This window comes from Aulonocara sp. 'chitande type north' Nkhata Bay, linkage group LG11 (genome assembly GCF_057382095.1).
Source record: "Aulonocara sp. 'chitande type north' Nkhata Bay isolate Kocher_YH1m ecotype deep benthic linkage group LG11, A_spYH_male_GT1.1, whole genome shotgun sequence".
Lineage (NCBI taxonomy): Eukaryota > Metazoa > Chordata > Actinopteri > Cichliformes > Cichlidae > Aulonocara > Aulonocara sp. 'chitande type north' Nkhata Bay.
In genome coordinates, this window is record NC_141354.1 from 32,422,392 (window position 1) to 32,439,096 (window position 16,705).

General features: G+C 38.4%; 1 protein-coding gene across 1 annotated transcript in view; it reads right to left on the bottom strand.

Annotated features, from left to right (window-relative positions):
- LOC147319522 (semaphorin-7A) overlaps positions 1–16,705 on the bottom strand; it is a 42,700-nt gene that overhangs the window by 10,557 nt on the left and 15,438 nt on the right. Inside the window, exons 4-10 of the mRNA XM_086312192.1 lie at positions 15,382–15,477; positions 14,932–15,037; positions 10,874–10,981; positions 10,477–10,616; positions 9,550–9,728; positions 6,002–6,110; positions 5,610–5,820 (exon numbers count right to left, since the gene is read on the bottom strand). Of these exons, the coding sequence (XP_086168318.1) occupies positions 5,610–5,820; positions 6,002–6,110; positions 9,550–9,728; positions 10,477–10,616; positions 10,874–10,981; positions 14,932–15,037; positions 15,382–15,477 (949 nt within the window). The remainder of the gene's footprint in view (positions 1–5,609; positions 5,821–6,001; positions 6,111–9,549; positions 9,729–10,476; positions 10,617–10,873; positions 10,982–14,931; positions 15,038–15,381; positions 15,478–16,705) is intronic.

Here is a 16,705-nt window from a genome sequence, read left to right on the forward strand (position 1 = left end):
ATTTAAAACTCATCCAAAACTGCTAACTTTTATTGTCTGCTTACATGAGCAGAAAAGGTACAGAGAGAATACTTTAAAACACTGGGCTTGGAGAGTGAAACCCGTGTTCATTCATCATTTTTCTGAATCAATTATGCAATTCGGGCATCATGGTGGAACAGTAGTTGTTGCCTCACAGCAAGAACGTCCTGGGTTCAAAACCACCAACTCTCCACGTGTTTTTGGATTAATTGGTGATTCTAAATTCCCAATAGGTGTGAATATGAGTGTGAATGATCGGGAATGATCTATCTCTCTGTGTTAGCCCTGTGACAGACTGGCAACCTGTTTAGGATGTATCCTACCTCTCGCCCTATTGGAGCTGGAATAGTTTTCAGCCCTCTTTTCCACCCTGAATTGGAGAAGTGGAAGTGTCCATCACAGAGAGAGAGAGAGACAACCATTTATTCTCACATTCACACCTTCAGCTAATTTAGAATCACTATTGGGCAGGGATAGCTCAGTAGGTAAAGTGGTCGCCCCATGATCGGAAGGTCGGCGGTTCGAATCCACTTAACGGCTACCCTGAGGTACCCCTGAGCAAGGTACCGTCCCTACACACTGCTCCCCGGGCGCCTGCTTAGTGGGCTGCCCACTGCTTCACTGAGTGAATGGGTCAAATGCAGAGAAAAACAAGTAATTTCCCCATGGGGATCAATAAAGTATCCATTATTATTATTATTATCACCAATTAACCTTACATGCATGTCTGTGGATTATGGGAGGAAGCTGGAGTACCTAGAGAGAACCCAGAAAGGCACAGGGAGAACATCGAACTCTGCACAGAAAGGTCCCAGCTGGCAGCTTAGTTTGAACTGTGAACTTTCCTGCTGTGAGGTGACAGTGATAACTGTCCCAGTGTGTCTTAAAACGGTGCTATTGAATCTTACAGTGGATTCGACAGAATTTCTTTGTGTCAGTTTTCACATTTAAACTCTGGCCTTAATGTGTTTCCTTCTAAGGTGTTAGTGTTCGTGCCTTTATTAGTTTCTTTTGCCTTGTTTTCGGTTCAGAGTGTTAGTTTTCTATCATGTTTTGTTTTAGTTCCGCTTCCTACATTTCTCTGTCTGACTTCGTGTCTATTTTCATATTGACTGAGTATTTTGTTCTTCTGTGTCTTAGATTAAGTTACAATTTTTGGTTTAGTAAACAGCTTTTGCTTGACTCCTCCGCATTCTGCATTCTGGGTCTACTGTTTTACTCTCCACACAGCTATGTTGAGACAGTTTTTCTGCTGAAGGGGTTATTTGATCTCTCCTTTTACGCCTGATGCCTCAGCAACTTTCAAAGAGTCAGTTTCCCGCCACCTTAGCTTTGTTTCATTCAGATTGGGATCAGGCTGCAGCTGCCCTTGGCCAAGACTTTGACTTTTATCTTAAATGCAGCCCTGGCTCTTGGTTTCTTCTCTACATGTAGCTAAGACTGTGGGATACATTTTTTAAATTCCATCAATTAGGTTACTACTAAAACGGCATCCAAATCCACACACAGGAGCTAGAGACAACATTTTGTCTATTCCAAGTAATTTTCGTCCTTGTGAAAACCCAGCACCTACTGTACATTATCAAACTCAACCCCTGGCTGAGATTTGGGTACATTATCTATACTAGAGATGGCACGATACCACTTTTTTATGTCCGATACCGATACCGATATCATAAATTTGGATATCTGCCGATACCGATATGAATCCGATATAGTGTTTTTTAATCAACAAAACTGTTTTTTTTTTAAATATCTTGCTGCATTTTGTATATGTTCATACTCAAGTTTAAAACAACAACTACACTAAAGCTATTCTGTTATACCTATATGCAAAAAAAATTTCATAGTTCAGCAATACTGATCAATCTAATAAACTTAAACCTACACCATCCTCCCTATTCTGGTATTTTAAAGAGTACTTAGCGTAAATATTAAGCAACCTAACTAACAGGGTTCCAACTCCCAGCAACAACAAAAATAAATAAATAAAAAATAGGGAACCACCCCTCACGCGCCACCTCATGATGCTTAATCAACGTAATCAACCTTAATTTGATGCAGTGTGAAAAAATAAATGCACAGAAATCAATTATTTTTCAAGAAATATTAAATAGATTCAACATCTTTCTTCAACAAAATTGCAGACTGCACAGATGGTACCTTCCCAAAGGAAAAAAGTACTATAGCTTACTAGGGTATATATATTAGACTTAATAGTCACTATATACAATAATGGACTTCTATACATTTTACATCAGATTAAAACTTTGGGTGTAAGATTCGGATAAATATTAAATAATTAAAAGCTAGACATTTTAAATGAGAATAAGAAAGAAAAGTATGTCTTTGTGCCCCCTTTTCCCTGTTAATGCCCTATCGGCCCCCCTGGCTAAACTTTGCTAGATGCGCCCCTGCACAGTTACCAGCGTCAGCTACGTAGAAAAAGATCCTCGAGTAGAAAGTAATATTAAATACATTCTAACAACAGCTGATCAAGCTTAAACGTGCTGCTGTTGTTCAGCCGCTGGTTTCCTCTGTCTGGTGCAAAGTGGGCCAAAAGCAAACAAGAGACACGGACTCGCGACAGAAAAGCCGATCAGCTGATCATTAAGCAGTTTCATGATTGAAGTAGCAGCCGGAGAGCGAGAGGCAGTCGCTCGTTAAGCTTAACGCAGGAATGCTTTACAAACATTCAGAGATGGACTTACACACTTGCTTTACTTCTCTCGGGGATAACTTTGTCGGAGATGAAATGCCAGGTTGCTAGCAAAACTCCACATGCTATCTAGACCACCGACAGGTCCCGCATGCCACAGCCGCTCTATCATGTGATGCATACTGCTCCAACGTGCTAACGTTCTGAGGTGAGTTACGGCGTGTTGCAAGTTTTGTGAGGTGCTTTCCTGATATTTAATGGATCGGATTACATTTTTTATTTTTCTCCGATATCCGATCCAGTAATTTAGGTCAGTATCGGACCGATACCGATACGTAATATCGGATCGGTCCATCTCTAATCTATACCACTCTAGCACTACAATAACTCTGCTGTATGAAAGCAGATTTGCAGCAGCTTGCAGAAAATATCCTGTTACAGTTATTGAAGTAGCCAGTTATTATATGCATAAATTTTGTTGAAATATTTGTTGGCTAGAGATCAAAAGACTAAGAAACTCACTCTGTCAAAAACTGTTGTGTTTTGTCAGTTTATATCTTATAGTGTAGTCCCACTGAGACTAGTTACATGGGTTTAAAAAGCAAAATATACAGTGCACTATTTAGCTAATTAGGAGTTGGGCACCACCCTGTCAGCTTGTTCTAGGTCAACATGTTAAAGGGAGTTCAATTAGCCTTCAAATACATCACTTTGGCAAAGAGCTGTGACTAGAATAAACAAGAGGTTGGTGCAGAAATTAGATGAGAGGAAGTTGAGTAAGTGATGTTTTCCACTTCCATAGAAACTGCCATCAAATTGGTGTTTTGCATAACAGCAACAAGAGTCTTGTCGTTCTACTTGAGCCTTTAAGTGTGAGTGGGAGTGCTAAATCCCTCCCTCTCTTCACTTTAATTCCCATGGTCTTTTAAACCCTAATTTTTGTTTCTGACCTATTGCCAACAACCTAACTGGTTGTTATTTTGTTGCTGTTGTTGCAATGTTTTCTTTTGATTGCTTCTGTACAATTTCTCTTTGTATAATTAAAAAAAAACAAAAAACAAAAACTTTTCATCAGACGATCCTTTTTCTAAATACTTTAGCATATGTCTGTGTTCTCAGTCATGTCATTTTAGATTGAATCAAAGTGGTTGTTTGGTCTGCTTTGGACTTTGAATTGCAGCATTCTTATCAAACTAAATGAATTTGTCCAAACAATAGCAAATACAACATAACAGATTTAAAGCAAACTAACAAAGTGTACAACAAAGTGTAAATGCCAGCTTCAGCTGGTCTTCCGCTCACTCCTTACTGGGAGTAATTATATTGAACATTGCAGCACTCGTGGTGTTTTTTGTCCTGCCTACTAATTATTGCTTTTCTTTTCTTTTTGTTTTTTAAGCTCAGCTTTGTAAGATATTTTTAATTTAAATGATTTTTTCATTTAAGAAGAACTTTGCACATAATTAAATTAAAGCAAGGTAAATGAGGCAGAATAAGTTAAATAAGACTTACCAGGGTTTTTACCAAGAAAGACTAATGTCTGAAGAAAATGCCTCTCTATGATTCCATTGTCTGTGGTTTCAAGGTGGACATGCGCTCATCACTTGTACCCCTTTTATTAAATTAAGACTGTAACAATGCAACTACCCAACTATGCATGAGCTGCCTGTCTTCTTCACTCACTAAAGACTGAATTATTTTAAGAAGGCAGCTTCTCACCATCATTTACACAGATACAAGAGCATGTATGAAATAATTTATGCAGACTGATGAGCTTGACGGGGTACACAGAATGAATATTTATCCAGCACTCTGAGGTGGAGGTGATGCAATATTAAACAGAAGGGAAAATGAACGCTCTTAAACGACAATTCAGAAGTGATCACAAAGGGAATCTGAAAATTGTAAAAGCTGAACTGTAACATATAACCTGTGTTGTAATGGATAACACAAGCTCTGTTCTGCATGCCAATTACTGTCCCTGAAAGTAAAAACAAGAAACAGGAAATATTTTGTCAGTAGGAAACAGCAGTACAATGTGTTCCCACAGCCTCAGATACCAGTGTGACTCAAACTGCTCTACTTTCTTTTTAGGCCACCATAGAGACCCATTGCTGCTCATAGCTCACCATCCTTTCCCTCCTATTACTGGCACAGTTTGTAGAGCTCATAGTGAGAGGAAATCAATCTGCCTTTTTTAATACCACCAGAAAAGCTTTATGAATGACAAGCACATATACACTGCAGCAGTCACAATTTGCACTTTGAAAGATGACACTCACTCATCTTTGGTGAACTTGAGTGGTGAGACACTCATGGACACACGAGCATATGACTTGTGATGGTTGCCATAGTGATCTCCCTTAGGCACAACACAATTTTTCCAGTAACTGCTATGGGAAGCAGCAGCTCAGAATTGCTGCTTTGATCAAATAGAAATAGTCTTGTGAAGGCTATGGATTGTTTGACTAGATTTTGAGAAGAAAATATTTTGACAGTTTGTCAGTTTTTCACATTTAATATTCACAGCTTGTATTGAGAATTTAAGAATATCTTAGCGGTAATTTTTTTTAAATCATATTTTAGTCTGTGTTTGTTTTTCGTTTCTAATCTAGTGTTGCATGTTGAACCGGGACAGTAGAGAGTGGCTAATATGCAAATGCTGCTCATCAGAAGCAGTATTTGAAGTGAAGCGCAGAATATTATATTGTAAAGAAAAACAATTCTTAAGGAAAGGACTGCAGAGGTAAATGTAAATACTACTGATGTGGGGACAGTGCAGCTAAAGAACAGAAAATAGCTACTCATTAGTTGCTTTCAGATAGCTAACAAAACCCTTTAGCATGACAAGAGACATTGTAAGCTAACAACACACATAACAACACACAAGCACATGTGCTTGTACATAAACACACACTCAGACACACACCTGTTCCAAGGTAAAGAACGCTGTAGTGTTCATCGTTAACTGCCCGTACGATGTCCGCCACTGTATGTGTGATTTGGTCATCTGAGGGCAGGTCAAGTGGAGCCACACCAACAGGCCGGATCACATCCTCAATTTCTGGGTGGTATCTCATCACCCCAAGAGTTTTCACATTGTTTTGATTCTCCGCTGCTCCGGGGGTTTTGCGGAGACACTAAGGGAAAAAGTGACGAACTCTATTCCGATGGACTCCAAATAATTTATTTTGTATTGAGTCATTCCTTTATAAATAACACCTGAATTATATTTAAAAATATGAATTAACTCATTACATTTTTTGCACTGGGCTTTAATTAAAAAAATAGCAGGATTGATGGTTGTTAGGTTTTACTTACAGTCCCAGGGCGTGTGCCAGTGAGTTGACCGCTGTAGCCCTTCAGCTTAGATGTGGAGAAGGCCTGTTCAGTATCTTCAATGGAGTAGGCACAGATCACTGTTCTGCCCCTGAACAAAAGCAAGGAAGGAGTAATTACAACCACAATAAAGGCATGGAAAATGGCTTTTAAGTAGAAGACAAGAAGTTTGAGTCTGTGTCTGAGGTCAATGTATTATAGATACAACATTTCAAGTAATTATATTAATTGTACAAAGACTTAAAATTGCTACAGTTTATGTTTTCCGACTTTTCTCCTTTGTCTCCTTTGTCTTCAGTGAATCCACATTCACTGAATTTGATAATATTTGTCACTACCACATAGTCAGTAACTGCTCCCCTATAATACCTTCCAACTCTAACTCTTTTGTTTTAAATATTGCTGTAAGTGAGCTTTAATCACGGCTATACAAATATACACACATTCAGCGCAGACTTGGGTTGAGCTTAAACTTAAGTTTGTGTTTGTTACCAAATTATTGTGTTGATGTTGTAATTAAACCTGGAACAAAAGAGGGTATTTGTGTTTGCACCTAGCTCATGGCTGTACAGGGAGTGCAGAATTATTAGGCAAGTTGTATTTTTGAGGAATAATTTTATTATTGAACAACAACCATGTTCACAATGAACCCAAAAAACTCATTAATATCAAAGCTGAATGTTTTTGGAAGTAGTTTTTAGTTTGTTTTTAGTTTTAGCTATTTTAGGGGGATATCTGTGTGTGCAGGTGACTATTACTGTGCATAATTATTAGGCAACTTAACAAAAAACAAATATATACCCATTTCAATTATTTATTTTTACCAGTGAAACCAATATAACATCTCCACATTCACAAATATACATTTCTGACATTCAAAAACAAAACAAAAACAAATCAGCGACCAATATAGCCACCTTTCTTTGCAAGGACACTCAAAAGCCTGCCATCCATGGATTCTGTCAGTGTTTTGATCTGTTCACCATCAACATTGCGTGCAGCAGCAACCACAGCCTCCCAGACACTGTTCAGAGAGGTGTACTGTTTTCCCTCCTTGTAAATCTCACATTTGATGATGGACCACAGGTTCTCAATGGGGTTCAGATCAGGTGAACAAGGTGGCCATGTCATTAGTTTTTCTTCTTTTATACCCTTTCTTGCCAGCCACGCTGTGGAGTACTTGGACGCGTGTGATGGAGCATTGTCCTGCATGGAAATCGTGTTTTTCTTGAAGGATGCAGACTTCTTCCTGTACCACTGCTTGAAGAAGGTGTCTTCCAGAAACTGGCAGTAGGACTGGGAGTTGAGCTTGACTCCATCCTCAACCCGAAAAGGCCCCACAAGCTCATCTTTGATGATACCAGCCCAAACCAGTACTCCACCTCCACCTTGCTGGCGTCTGAGTCGGACTGGAGCTCTCTGCCCTTTACCAATCCAGCCACGGGCCCATCCATCTGGCCCATCAAGACTCACTCTCATTTCATCAGTCCATAAAACCTTAGAAAAACCAGTCCGGAGATATTTCTTGGCCCAGTCTTGACGTTTCAGCTTGTGTGTCTTGTTCAGTGGTGGTCGTCTTTCAGCCTTTCTTACCTTGGCCATGTCTCTGAGTATTGCACACCTTGTGCTTTTGGGCACTCCAGTGATGTTGCAGCTCTGAAATATGGCCAAACTGGTGGCAAGTGGCATCTTGGCAGCTGCACGCTTGACTTTTCTCAGTTCATGGGCAGTTATTTTGCGCCTTGGTTTTTCCACACGCTTCTTGCGACCCTGTTGACTATTTTGAATGAAACGCTTGATTGTTCGATGATCACGCTTCAGAAGATTTGCAATTTTGAGACTGCTGCATCCCTCTGCAAGTTATCTCACTATTTTTGACTTTTCTGAGCCTGTCAAGTCCTTCTTTTGACCCATTTTGCCAAAGGAAAGGAAGTTGCCTAATAATTATGCACACCTAATATAGGGTGTTGATGTCATTAGACCACACCCCTTCTCATTACAGAGATACACATCACCTAATATGCTTAATTGGTAGTAGGCTTTCGAGCCTATACAGCTTGGAGTAAGACAACATGCATGAAGAGGATGATGTGGACAAAATACTCATTTGCCTAATAATTCTGCACTCCCTGTATAGATCGGTTGTTCAGTATTATAGCCCAATCCTCACAAAGAGCTTTGTATTTCATTAGAGTGTTTAATCTAATACAGGGCATTTGTCAATTAACGATTTGATTAAATGCTTATCACATTTACACTGAGCAAGCCTATACAACTACACTTTTTATAATTAAGGTTGTAAAATGTCTATAATACTTTAAATAAGGGCAGTCACTATATATTGTTCATGTTTAGCTGATATATGGATCCATATACGTTACAGTTTGCAAACTTGTGTGCATTATTTTGGAATTTCCTTTGCACTAAATTTAATATGAGCAACAATTAATGTATGCCTCCAGCGGTTTATGATATTGTTTTGTGTATGGCAACTGATATCTCTGGAATGGAATATGCATTTACCGAAAACTATTTAACGGACTTGGAATCCAACACAAATTTTCTGTTGAAGTTAAAAGGAAAGAAAATGTTCTCTGGCAAGAACATTTCTTGCAAATGTGTGGTATGTGGTGTGTACTGTGCGGGTGGAGAAATGTAGGTTACTTTGTTATGTTATACATCTGCTTCATTTTATTTTCCCTTCATTTTTATTTTATTTTCATTTTTATTTTCCTAAAAGCTTGATCAGTACGTGATCACACGATCTTCCTCTTTTCATGGATGTATGGATGTAATAAAGGAGGACATGCAAAGGAGTGGTGTGACAGAGGATGCTAGGGATGGGTGAGATGGAGGCAGATGATCTGCTGTGGCAAACCCTAAAGAAAGCAGTGAGGAGAAGGAGGCAGAGGAGGAGGAGAAGATGATGAAGACAATCACAAAGATGAAGGAGATGATGATGCTGATGATGATTATGACTGGTCCGATACTGACCAAAAAAGCTGGATCAAATATCGGTGACAATAAGCTGATCCATAAGCTAACATCAGAGCGACAGCAGTTTGGATTACTTCATGCTGCTACACCAGCAGCTTCTATTTGTATGTTTATTTATTTATTTATTTATTACTTAACTGTAAACTGTGGTCAAAGTGAGCTGGCAAGAATAAAAAAGATCCAGTGCTGTCTCTCAAGAGCTCTTTCATTTTCACTCTATGTTCAATCAGCGAGCTTATATAAGAAGCTAGAAGGATGTTGGTTTGATATAACACTTGTTAGTTAAGATTTTAAGTTACATATGCTAACATAGGGTTCTTATCAACACCACGTTATGTAACTATTTCACTTCTGCTATCTCCTTTGATGTTATTCTACAGTGGATTCAATTGTTACATTTTATTTTATAAGATGGGAAAATTGAGCTTAATATTTCTTTGCACTTGAAAGATAAATTCCCATCTCTTCCTCACAGTGAGGGATATGCCAGATCTGGAATCAGAAAAAAGCAGGATCGGGTAATTCATACTTACCATGCATTGGAAAAGAGGCCATACAGAACCCCAGCCCTTTTATCCTGAGCAGTCAGTACTACTGCCTGCTTCAAGTTGTTGTACTGTTGCTGAGTGTTTCCTGCACCGCACATCACCCGTGCCTTCAAGAAGGTGGTCCAAGAGTCTGCCATCAGATTTTTGACACCCCCTTCATCAACCTTGAAATATAAATAAAGACGGTCATAACAATGTCCTGAAGGTGATTTTTTTCCTTTGAATTTTGGTCTGAAACCAGAACAAAATTAAAGTGTCCTCTGCAAAGATATTGTCCTCTAATCCAGGCCACCAGCAATCCTTTTCTCTTCTCTCTGTCAGTTTGGGAAAGAGTAATTTTGCTTGAATATACAGGATGGTCCTGTAACCTATAGTACACAGTACACAGGTGGGCACATCAAATCTAGCTTTTTAAAACTTGCCCTCTAACAGATTTCTTTTAACTGAATTATGTGCATTCGGCAAAGTGGGACACAAGACAGAGCCACTGAACAAGCAGTCAGCAAACACATTAATGCTGTTTATTGTAACTGAACATGCACACCAACTGATGGAGAAGGGTGGACTAGCTCTCCTAAAAGTCACCTCCACAATATTCTAAAGCTGTCTGTGGAAGGATATGACTTAATTATGAATTACTAAGCACTTGGCAGGAGTCTTTGAGCCTTTGAGTTAAAGTTTCTGCTCAGTAAAGAGAGACTGGTCAGGACTTATTATGATGTTCTAGTTTGACACACTTTCCTAACTCCTAATTGCAACGGTAATCAATGAAAGCCTCAATGTTTTTCTTTAACCATCAATAATTTCATTAAGGATTATTTATTTTGAAATTCATTTAACAATCAATTGAGTGAGTCAGTCAGGAATCACATAGGAGAGCAGAAAATTTCCAAAAACGAGCAGGATGTTTACCATGCATATTCGGCCTATGCGAGCCCTGTATGGCTCCTCGTCCACTCTGGCTGTCTTGTTGAATTCACTGAAGAAAAAGTAGATTTCCTCCTTGTATTTTTCTGAGGAGGGGATTATAGATGCTCCAGCAAACTGTGGATCTGATAATGAGGCAGATAAGCAACACTTGATTATTTTACATAATAACATATTTTATTAGTGAAAAAAAAGAATTGGGAGAATCAGTAGCTGTGTAAATGGTTAATCACAGTAGTTAGATTTCTGAGAGTGAATACACCTACATGTTTTTTCCCAAGGGAATAATAGTAGATGATTTACAGACAGAACCACCCACCATCTCCATATGCATTAGTCTAAACCTGTACGGTTTCTGCGTGACTTCCCTCCTCCTACTCACTTAACAGCCAAACGTTCTCTGTCTTCAGGAGTTTCTGGGAGCCAAACGTACGCCGTATCGAGCCGGAATGACCTTCTACCGACGACATAGCAGAATACAGACTCCCATCTGAGATGGCGAGGAAGAAAAATGGACAAGAAAATAGAGGGTGAACAGTGGGTAAAAAAAATAGAAGGCATACTGCGAGCTTGATGGATTTGTACAAGGCTCAAGGGGAGAGGAAGAGAGATTGGAGTGACACAAGAAAAAGAGTGACTGAGAAAGATACAGAGAAGAGAACATTAAACAGAAAGCAGGGGAGTCGAGAAAAAAAAGAGGATCAGGGGACAAAGACAGAATTTTAAAAAAAAACCAGGGGAGAGAAAGAAAAGCCAGAGCAAAGAAGACATCAAGCCAGAATAGCTCACTGCACTGATGAGCAGCTACCAATCACCAAACCCCAGTTAGAGCTCCGTCTCCATAGCAATGCAGAGGGGAGCATTTGAAATCATGGCACTAACATCTTAATTAGGATTGATCTTTATTTGAATGCTGCTCAGCTCAAGCAAAGGGCCGGCTCGTTGCTTCCACAATCGATCCCAATCTGAAAGAGCATCCTGCAGTGCGACCTCTCACTGATTTGAGTGTTTCTTCAAACAACCCCTCTGAAGAGTGCGGTTTAACAAATAGTGTCTCTCATCAGGCAGTATGACCAATAAAATGTTAGTTTAATTAGAAACATCTCTATTATGTTAATGTGATCCCAAATAACCGCACAACCAGGAGCTCTATTTGTTGGGGAATGAAGCGGGGCATTTAGGTCTTGTAAATCAGTCTCATGAAACGGGTGAATTATATCACCGAAATTTGCCTTTGATTTAGGAGAAATACAAATTAAGAGCATTACAGTTCATTAGCAGATCTGCATTTTCACCAAATATGAACTGGGATTGCCACTCAAGAGGGTATGTAGAAATCCATCATCGCTGCTATGAACAGAGATGAGATAATTGGAGAAAAACAATAAATAAATAAATTTACTCACATAACAGACACTCACTGGTCTGTGGATGTTTAATTATGTGCATGATCTATTAAGGCACAGGAATACACATTAAACTCTCCATTTTCAAACAATTTTGAAACCTTTTGAGCATAGTTGGTGGTAGCAAGAAGACATGAGCTTTTCAGGGTGTCAGATGCAGCACTTTACATCAATGCTTTAGTGTTTGTGTCCTCTTTTACGTGCACCTAAATGCTATAGGTATTATTGTGTAAGTAAACTCATTAAGTGATTGATGTGGTGAATGCCATGTTCATTCAACTGCCTTCCACTAAGCGTTACTTTTAACTATATAAAATTGATTGAAATGACTTATGTTGCTCAACTGTGATGGATAAAAACATACAAAAAACATTTAACAGCTTTAAGTGCTGGAGGCATTAAATTAATAAATCATTACTTTCATTACTTCCTTTATTGATTTATCATTAATTCTTTAATTAATGGATGACATATATTCTAAGGCTGGCTAATTAGTTTTACTTTTATAACCTCAAAACCAATATACTGGCCTATGGCTCCTGTCCACATATAGCATTTTATTAATGACTGGCACATGGTGACAATGATAAATTGCACAGTAAGCTTTATATAATACATTATGTGGTTGCACAAGTGGGTCTGTACTTGTTAGATTGGAGTCATTAGAAATGAGTCATGATTTATTTTTGTTCAAAAGTGTTATGCTGAAGAAACTATTTAAAATGTGAACAATAAGGAATTAACCCAGATGGTAATTATTCATTCTTAAAGTACAATAATAGTTTCAAACCTATTTGCATTTACGTCATTTTGATGGCGCAAACTGAACAGAAGACTCAGATTTAATCCAGACACCATGTGCTCTAGAAAAGTAACACATTGGCTTTTAAAATCTGCAAACACATCAGTCCTGTAAAGCACTGACTCTTTAAAACACTGTGAGGTACTTCAGATAAAAGCATTCACTCATTTGCATTACATGAATAGAGGTTGATAATAAGAGACAGATGGCTCCTGGGAGTCAGAGGCACACAAGTGTCACACTGCTGCTCCTGTCGCAAATGAGCAAAGTTAATATAAAGATTTGAAGGTGGCTTTGTTCTAAAATAAGATCTTTGGCAAAGCTGTCACTTTGCCATAGAAAGTAAGAGTCCCTCGTACAAAAATGAACCAAGTGAGATTTGAGAAAAAAAACAAAAAACAATAACATTAATTCATCATTACTACCAGTTTCTTCTTTTATTATCCCAAAAGAATGATCACTGGGGATAAGCAGTGAAGTTGCGCACCCATAGTTGTTTTAACCTTTTATTATGGTTTTTGCTGTTCTGCTCATGTTTTATGCCTTTTATTCATTTTGTTAGTTGAATTTATACCTCATGTGAGCTGGTATGTCATTGTTTTTGTTTTTTTTAAATACATCTTTCATTTATTCTTCTGTACAGCACTTAGTGGTCGTGGTTGTTTTAAAGGCATTTCTAAAATCAGTTGTCAGCCACAGCCACAGCCAGGCTATTCTACTTTTAAAAAACAAAACCAAACCCAAAACAACCCACAATCTCGTTGTACATGTACAATGACAATAAAGGGCTATTCTATTCTATTCTATTCTATTCTATTCTATTCTATTCTCAAAACCAGAAGCCTCAAGATGCCCAAAGGCCAAATGATTAATCCCAAGGTCAACTTGTGATGTAAGCTATATCGAATTTTCATGAATAGCTGCCGGATGTCAATAATTATTAACAGGTCACATTTATTCTTCAGATCTTTATTAAAATTGGATTGTATTATCTTTAGGCCAACCCTCAGTGAAATTATAAGATGGATTCAAGATTTTCAAAGCCATTTGTTTCCTACTGCCAATGAAATTTGGCAGCAAAACTACCAGACAGAATGTGAGATCAAATTTCAGCAACTGTTTGTTGGTACCAAACTTGGTCCACAGATGCAGCACTGTTCCCTGACATTCGGGATTTCTTGGGAAGCGCTGCAATGAACACAAAAATGCATTTTCTTTCTTATCACGTGCTTGCAGACACACGTTTAACAAGATCACATGAGTTGCCATGGTGACTGAACCCTGTTGAACCCCCTGCCCTCTTATTGCTGCTTGCAGATGAGTTTTTCTGTATTTCACTGTTGGTAACCATCACACCTGTAATCATCATTCAGTCTCATTCTGATTACAGGCTTCGCTGTAGCACAATTAATTTTGAGCTTTGATTGCTTTCATAAGATGCTAGTTTGATGTCCAGTTCTAACATCAATACTGACAGTAAAATGAATTGAACAGGATAGATTTTTTTACATAACTAAACTAAACGCCAGTATATTTGATTGACTGCCTTCAAAATTTGAAGATGTATTTTATTTTACAGCTATATAAATTATTTTTGTTACCTTTGCACCATTCTCAAGTCACATGCTCTTATGGGCTCAGTAATTCACAAATGTCACATGTAGTTTTGCTCTTTAAAATATAGGTGGGATTGTAGTATCATAGTAAGACACATGGAGTATATAACACCTGCGCTTCCTGTAGCCTTTGCCTATATTCTCTATGTTGATGCAGTTGAACCAAGCTCATCATAGTAAACTGTGTTAAGTGAATCCCAAGACTTTACTGTGATTTAACTAAATAAAAGACAGAATGAAATGAAGCAACAAATCCTAATTGAGGGCTAAGTTTGGATTGTGGATTTAGTTGTTAGTGTAGTTAATAGCTACCACCACTGTACTAATATTCTTATAGTTGTAAATTATATTCTTTTTGTTGCTGGTGTGGATGAGGGTCATTCTCTTCAGATCAAACCATCAAAAACTACCACAAACTCTCCTTTGGTTTGAACACTTAAGCCACATTGGACGCCAGTATGCTGTATGTTGCCTATAGCTGAGATCTGTTGGGTCTACTGAGTCTGCTTTGTCAGGCATATTTTATTGCAGTGCCTTCATTTGCTAGTATCAAAACAGTATTCTTTTCTATCATATACACATGAACTTACACTACTGCAGGTCTTTTTTGTGTTACCTGCAGGCAAGCTGATGGCCCTATGGGAAGGGAATTGCGGTGATATGTGAGAGGCTGAAGATATCTGCCCAGCACCCTGTACATCAGTCAGCACTGTGTCATTAACCTGCAGAAAGAAGGCAAAGACAATCAAGCCCAGTGGAGGTGTAGCTTTTAAACTCTATTCATTTCATTTTGTGTCTAAATGTATTACACCCAGCACCCACTTATCTTTCTACTACAACACAGAGTTTAGAACATTTCAACTTAGCCATGGGGTAACATATTCATCACGAAGTGAAAATGCCCTCTGTGGAAAGAAAAACTCCCAGCCCTTATCTAACCAACTAAGGAAATAAGAAAGAAGATAAATAAATTCTAATTACAATTGATCCATGGATTACTTAGACTCTAAGTGAAGCACTCACATCACTACAAAGGGAAGCACACGTACTTAAAGAAATCTCTTACCAGCATCCAGCACCTGGGGTTTCCAGCATTTGTCCCACATACTATGAATGTGTCATTTACTTTCTGAATGACTGTGATGAAATTATCACACTCCAGCTGTTAGAGAAAAAGGCACATGAGTGAGATAAACAGACATAGACAAAGGCAGAAAATGATTCAGAAGCAAGATGAAAATGGGAAGAAGTGCAGATAGGTAGAGGGATTACAGATTAAAATGAGAAAGGGAAAACAGAGGAGAGTATGTGAAAAAGAGATTAGAGAGAAAGGTACAGCACAAAGGGAGAAAGACAACAAAAAAACACACCAAGGGACTGAAAAAGCAAACAGGGAAAGAGCCCAATGTGGAATAGAGGGCTTGAGAGACAAAGCAAGAGCACAACACGCGGCAGATTATGAGAGAAAGAGTGGATTACCAAAAGAGATTTAAGAAAAATTGGAAGCCATTCATGCGCCAAACATTTTTGGCAGACAGCACTCAGGAGGCTTAAACCTGCAGTACATCACTGCAATATTCCATATGCATGACTTATTTACTAAGCACAAAAAACAGACTCCTATCCCAAATCCACTGCTAGATGGAAGATGAAAATATATTCCTAGTATCCTCACAATTAATAGATGTTTGTTGGAATGTGCGTTTAATAAAAAATGAGATGTGTATTTTTTTCGTAAGCAATCTATCACAAATCCAAATGGGTCTCTGGAGACAGTGAAGGTGCATCGCAAAATCCAAAGACTGGGGCCAGAGCTTGTGTGAGTGTGAGTAGGTGGATATGTAGGTGGTTGGGTAGGCAATAGTGTGGGCTGACATTTATTTATTTATTTATGTTTGGTTTTCACTGAGCGTATGCAAGTTTCTATTCTTCTGTTCTACTTTCGGCAGGGATTTTCAGTTGTTCAGGCTAAAATGCAGGAGTGAAGTCAAAGTAAGTGAGTTTAAATGTCAAGTTACATGCCTGAAATGCTATAAGCTATCTGGCGGAGGAACAAGCAAGTTTTTGTTCCTCAAGAAGCAAGCAAGAGGTACTTTTGAGTAAACTACCAACCATTCTTCACATATCAGAGTCCCCAAGCCATGCTATACTAACTGATGGGAAGTGAGTCATTTCTTCAGAACTAACAAAGCTCCTCCAGAGGCACAAACCACATCATTAAACTATTTTATGGAATGAGTGGCTGTCCTTGGGTTTGGTAGATTCAAGTTTAAAATCAGAACATTTCAACATGCAGAAAATTTCTTTGTAGATGTCCCATTCAGAACAGTGTCAAAAAAGAGTTTTAGTTTCTTCTTGTTGTGTTCAATATGGTTTGTTTCTGTTGTTGT